Below are 11427 nucleotides of genomic sequence, written 5' to 3' on the forward strand. Positions count from 1 at the left end.
GACCTTAATCCGCTTGAACAGTGTGGTTTCTCTTTTTCTTTTTGCTCATATATACTCCTACAAGCAATACTGCTTCCTTCAGTGCTTCCCTCCCCCCCCCCTGCCCCCCCCCCCCCCAAACCTCCAATCGATTGAATTTTCGTCACCCCGCAATGCGATCTCGAATAGAATAATGTGACGACGAAGAAGAAGACGAATGTAAACACAAGAAACCGCCCACCCTCGCCTTGCTTTGTCAAAAAAAAAAAAAACCCCTTCAAATATGCGGGTTCCCAAGTTCAAACATTCCCGTCTCATGCAACCCCTATTGAGAGATACAGAGGCATGAGTAAAGCAACAAAAGATTATCCTGCACGCCCCCAATCCCACAAGCGACGGACACGCTTGCGTGCTCAATTCCATCCCATCAATCCATGTCTCATGTACCTTTTTGATCCCATCCTCTTCACATATCTCTTTTGTGGTGAACTCCTCTGCCGTCTGTCTATCTTGTACCGGATTGCTGCAACTCCACCCCGCTTTACTGCGTACGGTAAAACTTCTTGTACAAGAGATGCAGCAACAAGTTGACGTTCAGCTTGAGGCTCCCCTCAAAAAGGTTCATAAACTGGTGGGCCTCGAACTGGGCCTGCAGCAGATCCTCAATGGGTACGAGGGCGCTTGCCCCCGGCATCTGGATGTGGCCGCGGGACCCCTCGAGCGAGAAGACGCCAACCTCGTCGCACGAAATGGTGAGGTTGACCCTCTCCCAGTCGGTGACGCCACTCCACCCGACGAGCACGCCTTTCTCCGCTAGAGCCCGAGCGCTATATTTGTAACTGCCAAACTTGGGGACCCGCCCGCTGCGTTCCAGTTCGCGCTGGTGGTTGTACTGTTTGGTGAACGGAAGCAGGAACCGTTTCTTTCTGTAAAATATGACGAGATTCAGTCAGCGTATGGCGACACACTTGGACCGTGCTTATAATATGGGGCATTGTGGGGAAGCAAGACTGAAAGTGGGGGAAGGGGAGGAGAATTGGAGATCACATCCGGGGATCGGACATGTGGATATGTGTGATATGCAGAACACGAAAAGGATTTGTCTAGACTTACCCCTTGTTCTTTTGTAATGTCGCCATTGCGGATTCAATGTAGTCGTCATAGCTCTTGCGCTGTTGCTCGAGGTACTTGGCCTTCTCGTGCAAGTTGGCGAGAGTTGACCGAACACCTTCCAATTCACGCTGGCGCTGTACACGTCTTCGGCTCTTGGTCCGGATGTCGAGGGCGATGGCGTTGAGGATATCTTGGTAGTAGTTGTGCTTGGAGATCCGGCCCATGTGCTCCAACCGCATAATGTTCTCAAGCGCCGTACGCTTGAGGTCGTAGTACGACATCCGGGTCACATCCACCATGTGGGCGTCCGAGTACGCGCCCTTCGTGCCGGCGTCGTTGACTCTGTCGTCGCGCAGTACTGACCGCCACTTGTGTTCGTCTTCGGGGTTGATGGGCTTGACTAGAATGTCGAGGAGATTGGCGCCAGTCTGCACGCGAATAATGTACAGGATGCATCGCTTCGTCTCCATGAAGAGAGCCTTAACCTCCGCATCCGGATCGTCGATGTCGTGCAGCTTCGGCGTAAGGTAGAGCTGAATATCAGAAGAGCCTGCCGAGAGCATCTCATTCTCGTTGTTCTTGGCACTACCCAAGTCTTGCAAGATCTCGCGGAGAACGTCGTCTCGGTTGGGGCATACCATCGGAAGATCGCCTACGATGAGGTTGTGAATCGCAAAGATATCCGTCATCTTGATGTACAGAGTTGGCTTATTCTTGGAGTACAGGTCGTTGAACTCATCAATATCGAAATTGCGCTCCGCGTCTGGTACCGAGATGAGGTCGTGGGTGATGTGAGCCAAACGCTCCATGGACTCTCCCACGAAAGCGTTCAGGGGTTGGAGATAGATGTTCTCGCCGCCGAATGGCCTGCCCGAGGCTACCTGGCCAAGCACCTTGGCGACCTCTCCGAGATTGCGCTTCTGGAGAGGGCTCAACTGCTTCTCAATGACACCAACGTTCTCGGGAGCAATGACAGCGGGCTGCATGTAGAAGCGCCAAAGCCAGTTCGTGACAATCTGCAAGATGTGGTGTTGGGGTTCTTTCTTGAACTGTTGGCAGAGGGCCTCGAACATTTGGCGACAGAGGAACCGGACACCGTACGGCATCTTGGGCAAGAGGTCCTCCAGGGCCAGCAGGTATTGGTCGCAGATTTCTCGGAGATCACGGAGATGATCGATGAAGAGGTCTCTTGTTTCCGGATCCTTGATGGCCATCTCTCGCGGAACATCCAGAGGACGGCGACTGGGGCGACCGGTCCGTAACTCTTCGTTATTGATGGCTGATCTGTAGATCTGTAGAGGGTCACTCTCGAGGTCAAGAGCGGGATCCTCCACAATATTGTCGCGCACGATAGGGCCAAGAAGTTCCCGGAGGTACTTCCGGTCGCGGGGGGATCGGGTGTAGTTTGCGAGGAGCTTTGTCCAGAAGTAGTTGCCTCGAAGGTAATCTTGGAGGTTTCTGCTGCTTTCAACCTCTTCCCGCATGGCCCTGGCGAGAAGCTTGAGAAGGTAATACTCCTCACGACGCTTCTGGGCGTACCCAAACAGTCCCATCATAAGGTGCTCAATACGCTTGCATTCCTTCTCGGGAGTGCCCTGTTCGCGGATGCGCTTAAAGAGACGTGCAAGGTATTGAGGTTGCGTCTGGAGGTTGAAGAATAGTTGTTGATAAGACTCCAGCTTCTTCCTCGAACTCTTGTTCAATGCCTTCAAGTCAAAGTGGTTGGCGGAAGAAATTGACGAGTTTGCCAGGAGACCGATGGAGTGACCGCCGTAGTTGCTCTGGTGCCTAACAACCTCATCCAGAGTGATCTTGTTCTTGACGAGGAGCGCAATCTTGATATCCAGCTGGTCAATGTACTGCTCCAGCATCTCATTCTGACGAACTTGCGTGACCACAGTCTTTCGCAACCTCTCAAACTCAATCTCCTCGTTGAAATCGAAATCACTGTCGTTGAGAAGATGGACAAAGTTCTTGACGGCGTTGACTGGCGGATCCTTGCCATGAGTAAGACTCTTGTATGCATCTCCCTGAATCTTGGCGCGGACCAGGCTCTGAATTTTGACAACCTTCTCCATGTTCTCCTTGAAGAATCGCTTCTTCTCCTCGTACTTGGCTCGGACGACAAAGGCCTTGGCCGCAGCTTGCATTTCGGCGATGGTTCCTTCTTCTTCCTCGAGATCTGAAATGAGGTTGAAGACATCTCCTCGCACCATCATGGCGCGTGCGAGCCCTTGGAGCTTCTCAATGACGGGAGTGTGAGACTCAAGCTCCTCGAGCAGTCCCGCGTGCTGCTGGCGATGCTGGTAGCCCCGTATGCATGCCTGGAGCTTGGTGATCTTGGGCTCGACGCGGGAGAGCGCATCTTGCTCGGCAGCAACGCGGCGGCGCTCCATCATGGCTCGGATGAGTGATTGGAGATTGATGAAGGTTGCCTCGTGGCTGTTCAGGTCATCCAGCAGCTCGGTGACATCCCGGCGGACGGCTCCGGCTCTGAAATGAGCTTGGAGGCTTTCTACCTCGGAGATGTATTTGGCGAGTTCTGCTTTAGTCGTTTCAACTTCTTTGCGGGCTGAGTTGCCTCGCACTGTTGCTTGGACGAGTTCGACTTCGGCAATATGCTGACTGAGTTCTTCTACTGTCGCTGCGACTTCGGTCCGGACTTCCCGTCCCCGAATTGCTGCCTGGAGACTCTCGACCTCGGGAATGTGGTGACTGAGCTCGACCTTGATTGCTGCAACATCGTTTCGAAGCGTCTGGCCTCGGATCGCGGCCTGAAGAGCAGCCCATTTTGATGCAGAGCCTTGCAGATGCTCTTGCTCTCGCGAAATCTGATCTCTAGTCAGCAGTGCCCTGGCAGCAGCCTGGAGGCTGACGATGCTGTCGGTCTGTCTGTCAAGAAGCTCGAGGTCGTCTGCAATCCGTCCTCTTAACAACATTCCACGAACAGCGGCTTGGAGGTTTTGGACTTCTCCAGATGTCTGCACCGTCTCTTGCTGTTGAGTAACGAACTCCTTTCGGACCAAGAAACCCCGGAATGCTGCCTGAATTTTTCGCACAGGTCCGGCGTGGCGGGCCAACTGAGATTTTTTATCCCGTACCTCATCCCGGACCTTCTTGGCCCTAACAAGACTCTGGAGCTCCAAGATATCGGGCTCCAACATTTTCCAAAAGCGCTCCTTGTTGGCCATCCTGTTTCGAACGAGAAATCCGCGAACCAGGCTTTGCAAGTCCACCGCGAAGCGTCGCATCTGAAGCCGGTAGCCAATGACTTGGCGGGTAAAATCACCTCGGATGAGAGCTTGGAGGTCGATGAGAGATCCTTCAACGTCCCACAGTTGCTGCATGGTGTCTCCCAGGCGCATTCTCACAACGGCTCCGCGGACTTGTGCTTGGAGCTCAACAATAGCCTCTTCACTCTCACCAAGCTCGCGGTCGATCCTCTCCTCCTCGGTCTCTTCAGGCTCAGGGGTCGCAGGCTCGACACCGAAATCAGCTCCCATATTGCCGAAGCTGGGCATGTTGGCCCCCAGTTTATCAAGACCCTTTTGCATGGCCTCGAGCTCATGGTGCTCAAATTCAAGCTGGCCAACGAGGTTGCCGATACGGAAGTCTACTATTCCTTTTCTGAAAAGCAGCCAACTGAGGGCGTGGATGCAGTGAATGACCTTGGGGATGTTTTTCTTCTCGTAAAGATCGATGAGTTCGAATCGGAAGAGGTCCGGGAGTTCAACCTCGTCCAAGTATCTAAAGAAAATGGCAATGTTGTCGGAGTGCCGGAACTGAAGTTTTTGATGTCGGAAGATGCGGAATCTTCGGTCAGGATTCAAAGCTTCGACAACTTCTGCTAACGTGACGCCGTCTCTGAGAGCCTCCTCCAGTTCGACAATGGGAGGGATCGACTTGTGCATGATGTCCTCGATCCATTCTTTGGCTTCACCGATATGGCAAAGGTATTCGTAGGCCTGAAGGAACTGGCGCTGCTTGTCCATCCAATTCCTCCCTTCCCAGCCATATCCACCGGCGCGCTGGCCAGCTCGATTTGTGTTTGGCTTATCTGCCCTCTGCAATCTCCGTCGACCTCTCAGGCCGATAACTTCTTGTGCTGGGGTTGTGATGGCAAACTCGTCGGCAGACTCGGATTGAGCAAGCTTTGATAAGGTACGTAGCTGGCTCGTGGATGACCGGCCCAGCTTCTCAAGATCTGGTCGTGCTAGAGAAGCAGAGTGCACTGCGGAAGGTGGCTCGTATGCATGAGGTAAAGCTGCGCTGCCTCGGCTGATTGTGTCGGAACGGCCGAGCATCATGGAATTCGGGCGAATCGTCAGAGTTCGAGATATTGGTGTTGGGGAAGTGCTGCCGTCGTACTGGGCGTGTGACAACTTGCCGCTGTCAACGCTCTGGGTGCGTTCATGGCGATAACTTGGTCGAGGCGGCGAGGGGGTCGATGCCGTCGGGGTTGTCTTTGTAGGATTGGTAGGAGATGAAGAGGCGGGCGCTTGAGGGAGCGGGCGTAGAGATTGCCGTGTCATGGAGTAGATGTTGTTGTCTTGTTCCCTCTTGCGGTCAAGGTTCTCTCCTCCGAATGAGACTTGATGCAATCGCGAACCATCACTCTTGCCCCTCTTATGAGAACTTGGTAATGAGTAGCCGCTGGACACTGAAGACAGTTGAGTACTCGCTCGGCTATTCTCAGAGTACAGAGAGTACCCTGAAGATGCGATGGACGAAGCAGTAGAGGACTGACGGTTGATGTTGCCAGGGTAATCCAGGGTATGGGATTGTCTGAGGGGGTGCGGACGGTGCGACATGGTGGGCGAAGATTAGGATACTGAAGGAAGGCTGCAATCGAAAATCTGTGGGCTCTGGAATTCGGATGACAACATTAGGGCGCCTTTGTCGGACGTCGGCAGGCAAGTTATGCGGCGCGCGTTGGATTAAGTTTCGACCTCGCGGTCTCGTCTCTTGGGTTGGGCGCTCTCGAGATTCCGTTTCTATAATGTTTGGCGGAATGATCGGGATCAAGCAGGGGGATGATGGGAAAGGTGAAAATTCGAAGCGACCGGCGATGGTGCGCGGCGAAGCGCGGATGAAGAATGGAGGAGGGGCTCTGGAGAAATGAGAGCGCGCACTGCGCAGACAAAGAAGATGTCGGCAATGAAGGCGACACAGCGTTGGCGACAAGGGCAATGATGATGGGAAGGTATATTTCGGCAGAAGATATTAGATGTGCTGCCCACTTGACGCCAGTCCAGCCTCTAGCATTCAAAGAGGACGGTCGCAATCTCGTCAATCGACAAGGTGTGGGCGGGATGTTGGGTCGTTTGGAGGTCGGGCAATGGAGGGGGAGGATGTGAGAGTGGGAGGGCGTCGGGACCTGATAAGGCAGTTTGTTTGTTTACTGCGGCAGCTGGAGGGCGGCAACCAGCCCCCTTGCAACCAGGGTGCCACAGGGTGAGGTGTGTGGGTGACCCACTTTGGTACTCGCTGCTGCCAGTGGTCACTAAGACCCGTGGGATCCCCGTGAGACGAGTGGGAGAGCGTGAGAGGCCATGGAAATTCGGGTGGCTTGTGGCTCTTGCTGGCCCCTGCGTCGCACCCGCCCGGCCTTTTAAAGTGGGGACCGATGCAGCAATCTTCCGTTGCACGGCCCTCCGCCCCGCCTCCGCTCTCTGTCAATTGGGTTGTCATCTGCTTTTCTCTGGGCCAGGCGCTTCTCAAACTTGTCCCAACTTGCCCCAAAAGGTTTCTGGTCAACAATACAAATGGTCCGGTGAGGCCCAAAGCTGCAAGGTCGATCTGGTCAACATGTTCAGGCACTTCCCTTGGAAAAACCTGTCACTGACTGCGGGCCAAACCGTCGCCGCTCTCATCTGACCTCTTTTGACAGATGCCATTGACTACGGATTCCCCGTCCATAACCTTTGACACGTCGTCCAATCTAACCTGATTGAATTTCCTGTCGCCCGGGGAACATTGCTCAACCCTATGGATGAACCAAGATTGTAGACATCATTGACGACGTCAAGGTTGTGAGATAGAAAACAGCGGGGAATACCTTTGCAAGAACGATGTCAACACGATCGAGGGATCGTAGGACAGACACGCCGTGATGTATACCTCCCCTCCAAAACTCGGTCTTTTATCTGTGGCACCTCCCCATTCTCTAGCTCGATGCATGTCACTGTTTGTAAAACGCCTACGTGCAGCAGTCAATGGACCCGCCAATACGAGCGATATAGTCGTTTGGACAGTCCGAGTAATCCTTAGTACGGATACGTAGGCGAGAAATGTTTTTATTTTGTGCATTCGTTCATTTGGCTATTAGTATCTGGTCCGCTGTTTGGTCTTGTTTCTTTTCTTTGTTGCTTCTGGTGTTACGGACCATGGAACAGCCAATCAGAGCCCACCATTGTTCTCATGTTGACATGAGGTCACTGTTCCGAACCCTCGATCTCAGCTCACAATGGATGAACGACGTTTCTAGAGTCTAGGTAGCGCACGTTAGCTTTATTTAGTAGCAGGTGATACATGATCCAAGTTATGATGGATGCACATTCCATTCGATGAATCCTAAGCGTCCCCTAGGCTCGACTGTACAAGAGGCTCAGCATGGAGGTCGCTTTAGATCATTCTGTATGCTAGAAAGCTATACTTAGGTAGATGCCAGAAAGAAAAACATGAGGATCAATCCTCAGTACTCGACTCTTCGCTGCTATGGCATCTTGATTCCTCAGCATCCCACCGCCTTTCGCTCCCGAACGGAAGCATGCAATCACTTCTGCTGGCGCTGGGGTCTGTCCAACTCACGCAGCCCGAGCAAGGATTGTCCTGCGTCGGTTGCTCTGGCCAACCAAAGGCTACGAACACAAGCAAACTCTACAGGACTCTTCTCGACAAGGCACCTTGGGTTCCGTCTGGACAGAAAATTCTCATCTGCACTAATGAGGTCCTGTGTCAACAGTTGACAGCAAAAACGTTCTCTCTCATTGTTGCAAATATCAAGCACACTTGGCTGGATTTTCTTGTTCCCCATCCCGACTGTTTTTTTTCTCGGCCACCAAGGTGCCCAGTGGGGTTGCGTCATATCTCGCGAGTCGAGACCCCGAATGTTTCTTACATAAGGCAATGTCAGATCTACCGGCTGCTACCTGACTTGGCGGCACTATTCCATACTTGTTCTGGGCGTCTGGCATTTTGAAACCCCTTTTTCATGAACGAAAATGTCAGATGGTCAAGTATAGCGCAAGCGAACAGAATACCAGACATAATGCCATCTCCTTCATTAACGAAACAAGCCATCTCATGGGAATAGATTGGATGGACTGGGAAAACAATACTGCGGTGGTGCTGAACACAGTAAAGGCACACTCGAAGGAGTTGCGCCGCACTGTAGCCTCTCACCGCCTGCCCCTCCTGCCCCTCCTTCCGCCGGTCGCGCACCGTTCACTTTAAAAAATTTCCTGCGGGGTGTCGTCTCAAGAATTTTTTTCCCTTCTTTCTTACGGGAAGAAGAGACATAACCAACCTTAGTTTTCGAATCGACCAAGCTTTTCTGTTGCCTTTGGTCTTCTTTTCGAATTACTAGCAAGTTCTTCGACTCCGTTTTCATCTTTCTTCTGTTCACTCGGTAAGAAAACGAGAAAACTTCTCTCTCACACAAAAGATGCCTTCCACCAACGGTATCACCGGCGCCAAGGTGCTCGACTCCAAGACCGCCCTCCAGGTCTTGAAGGAGTACGAGAGCCGCGATGGCCTCGACATTCACGAGCTCATGGACACCAAGAAGCACGGTGGTCTGACCTACAACGACTTCCTGCTCCTCCCCGGCTACATTGGCTTCCCCGCCTCTGCCGTCGTTCTGGACTCCCCCGTCACCAAGAGAATCACCCTCAAGACCCCCTTCGTGTCCTCCCCCATGGACACCGTCACCGAGCACGAGATGGCCATCGCCATTGCTCTGCAGGGTGGTCTCGGTGTCATCCACCACAACTGCTCCCCCGAGGAGCAGGCCGACATGGTCCGCAAGGTCAAGCGTTACGAGAACGGCTTCATCATCGACCCCGTCGTCATCAGCCGCGACACCACCGTCGGCGAGGCAAAGGCCTTGAAGGAGAAGTGGGGTTTCGGAGGATTCCCCGTCACAGGTTTGTCAACCCCTCCTCCCCTTTTTTTCCCCTTACCTACCAAAGCCTGTTCTCCCACAAGCTTCAGTTTCCTTCGCTTTACATGATTACAAACCTTTTTCAATTATAACTTTCGTTCCACCAATTCGACGACCATGTCGTTCTGAGGAGACCTTATACTATGATCAAAGCAAACCCTTTTTACACATTGTTATCAACCGCAGCAGGCTACGGCCTCGCCACAGGACAGACATGGCTAATAATTGTCTGCAGAAACCGGCAAGCTCGGCTCCAAGCTGCTGGGAATCGTCACGAACCGCGACATTCAGTTCGAGGACGACGCCTCCCTCTCCATCTCCAAGGTCATGGTCACCGACCTCATCACCGCCTCCGACGGCACCGACCTGTCCGAGGCCAACAAGATCCTCGCAAAGTCCAAGAAGGGCAAGCTCCCCATCGTCGACAAGGACGGCAACCTCGTCTCCATGATCTCCCGCTCCGACCTCAACAAGAACCAGCACTTCCCCCTGGCCTCCAAGCTGCCCGACAGCAAGCAGCTCCTCTGCGGCGCCGCCATCGGCACCCGCCCCGAGGACAAGCACCGCCTCAAGCTCCTCGTCGACGCCGGCCTCGACGTCGTCATCCTCGACTCCTCCCAGGGTAACTCCATGTACCAGGTCGAGATGGTCCAGTGGATCAAGAAGGAGTTCCCCGGCCTCGACGTCGTCGGCGGAAACGTCGTCACCCGCGAGCAGGCCGCCACCCTCATCGAGGCCGGCGTCGACGGCCTCCGCATCGGTATGGGCTCCGGCTCCGCCTGCATCACCCAGGAGGTCATGGCCGTCGGCCGCCCCCAGGCCGCCGCCGTCCACTCCGTCAGCAGCTTCTCCGCCCGCTTCGGCGTCCCCTGCATCGCCGACGGCGGCGTCCAGAACGTCGGCCACGTCGTCAAGGGTCTCTCCCTCGGCGCCTCCACCGTCATGATGGGCGGTCTCCTCGCCGGAACCACCGAGTCCCCCGGCACCTCCTTCGTCTCCCGCGAGGGCAAGCTCGTCAAGGCCTACCGCGGCATGGGCTCCATCGACGCCATGCAGGACAAGAAGGCCGGCAACGGCGGCAAGGACAGCCAGAAGAGCAACGCCGGCACCGCCCGCTACTTCTCTGAAGGCGACAGCGTCCTCGTCGCCCAGGGCGTCACCGGCTCTGTCGCCCACCGCGGCCCCATCAGCCGCTTCATCCCCTACCTTTCCGCCGGCCTCAAGCACTCCATGCAGGACTGTGGTATCCAGTCCCTCAAGGAGCTCCGCGAGTCCGTCGACAACGGCACCCTCCGCTTCGAGCTCCGTACCGCCAGCGCTCAGATGGAGGGTAACGTCAACATGGAGTCCTACGAGAAGAAGCTCTTTGCCTGAAAAACGGTAAAGAATCTAGCTAGCTCGTAGTAGTACTAGCAGTAGGCTACCACGCGACATGAGAAAACGGATAACAAAGATGTCAATTGAGAATATTTTCTTCTTTCTTAACCAATATGGGTGGACCAAACAAATAGGGGTTGATGAAAATCAAAGTGGGCAAAATGGGACTTGGGAGGATACAAAATAGAAAATCAGCCTCTACACCCTCACCCTTTCCGAAGGGGAGGGCGAAGCAAAAGACGGGCTTTGGGCAGGGCGGTAGTGCTTCAGTATAGCGGAGTTTTCGGAGTCTATGGGAGAAAAAGGGGTGGTCGGGCCTGAGACGCCTCTTGAGATGGATGATGCAGCGAACTGAATACCAAAAAAACCTTCTCTCGAGGAGAAAAGAAAAATTCAAAACTGGTTTCAATGATCATGACTCTTCGTTCCCTTTGCTGGTTCTCACGTGATAATCTTGTTGATGTATAACCATACGCAAACGTACTTGCGTTACGTTCCAAGAAGATAAACTAGGCCATCTTCATCATGCGTCGGCCGATCTGTCTGTAACATGTAAGCAAACGCTCATCACTCACCATCTTCGACACCATATTCCATTCTAAACCAATTGTTGACATGTTTGTGATATTAAGCTGCTATAATTGGTTCGAAACTTCTTCTCGTAAAGAGCAATGTCCATGTAGATGTGTTCAAGTGCCTGCAACGAAACCGAACAATAATGATGCTTTTGATAACCGCCCAGAACCAAACCAAAATGAATGCCCTCAATGACAACAAAACAAGCCGTTACGGAA

General features: G+C 53.6%; 2 protein-coding genes across 2 annotated transcripts; one reads left to right on the forward strand and one right to left on the reverse strand.

The window, feature by feature from the left end:
* Nucleotides 1-520: 520 nt before the first annotated feature.
* On the reverse strand, nt 521-5903 carry CCOS01_07015 (GTPase-activator protein for Ras-like GTPase; the record flags this gene model as incomplete). Its single annotated transcript, XM_060455182.1, has 2 exons — nt 521-905; nt 1093-5903. 2 exons carry the CDS (start codon nt 5901-5903, stop codon nt 521-523), a joined length of 5196 nt encoding a protein of 1731 aa, XP_060314882.1.
* Nucleotides 5904-8758: 2855 nt separating this feature from the next.
* CCOS01_07016 (inosine-5'-monophosphate dehydrogenase IMD4) lies at nt 8759-10630 on the forward strand (the record flags this gene model as incomplete). The annotated part of the gene is made up of 2 exons (XM_060455183.1): nt 8759-9239; nt 9492-10630. 2 exons carry the CDS (start codon nt 8759-8761, stop codon nt 10628-10630), a joined length of 1620 nt encoding a protein of 539 aa, XP_060314883.1.
* Nucleotides 10631-11427: the final 797 nt, after the last annotated feature.

The sequence above is a fragment of the Colletotrichum costaricense genome (genome assembly GCF_030867565.1).
Source record: "Colletotrichum costaricense strain IMI 309622 chromosome Unknown Scaffold_6.1, whole genome shotgun sequence".
Taxonomy (NCBI): Eukaryota; Fungi; Ascomycota; class Sordariomycetes; order Glomerellales; family Glomerellaceae; genus Colletotrichum; species Colletotrichum costaricense.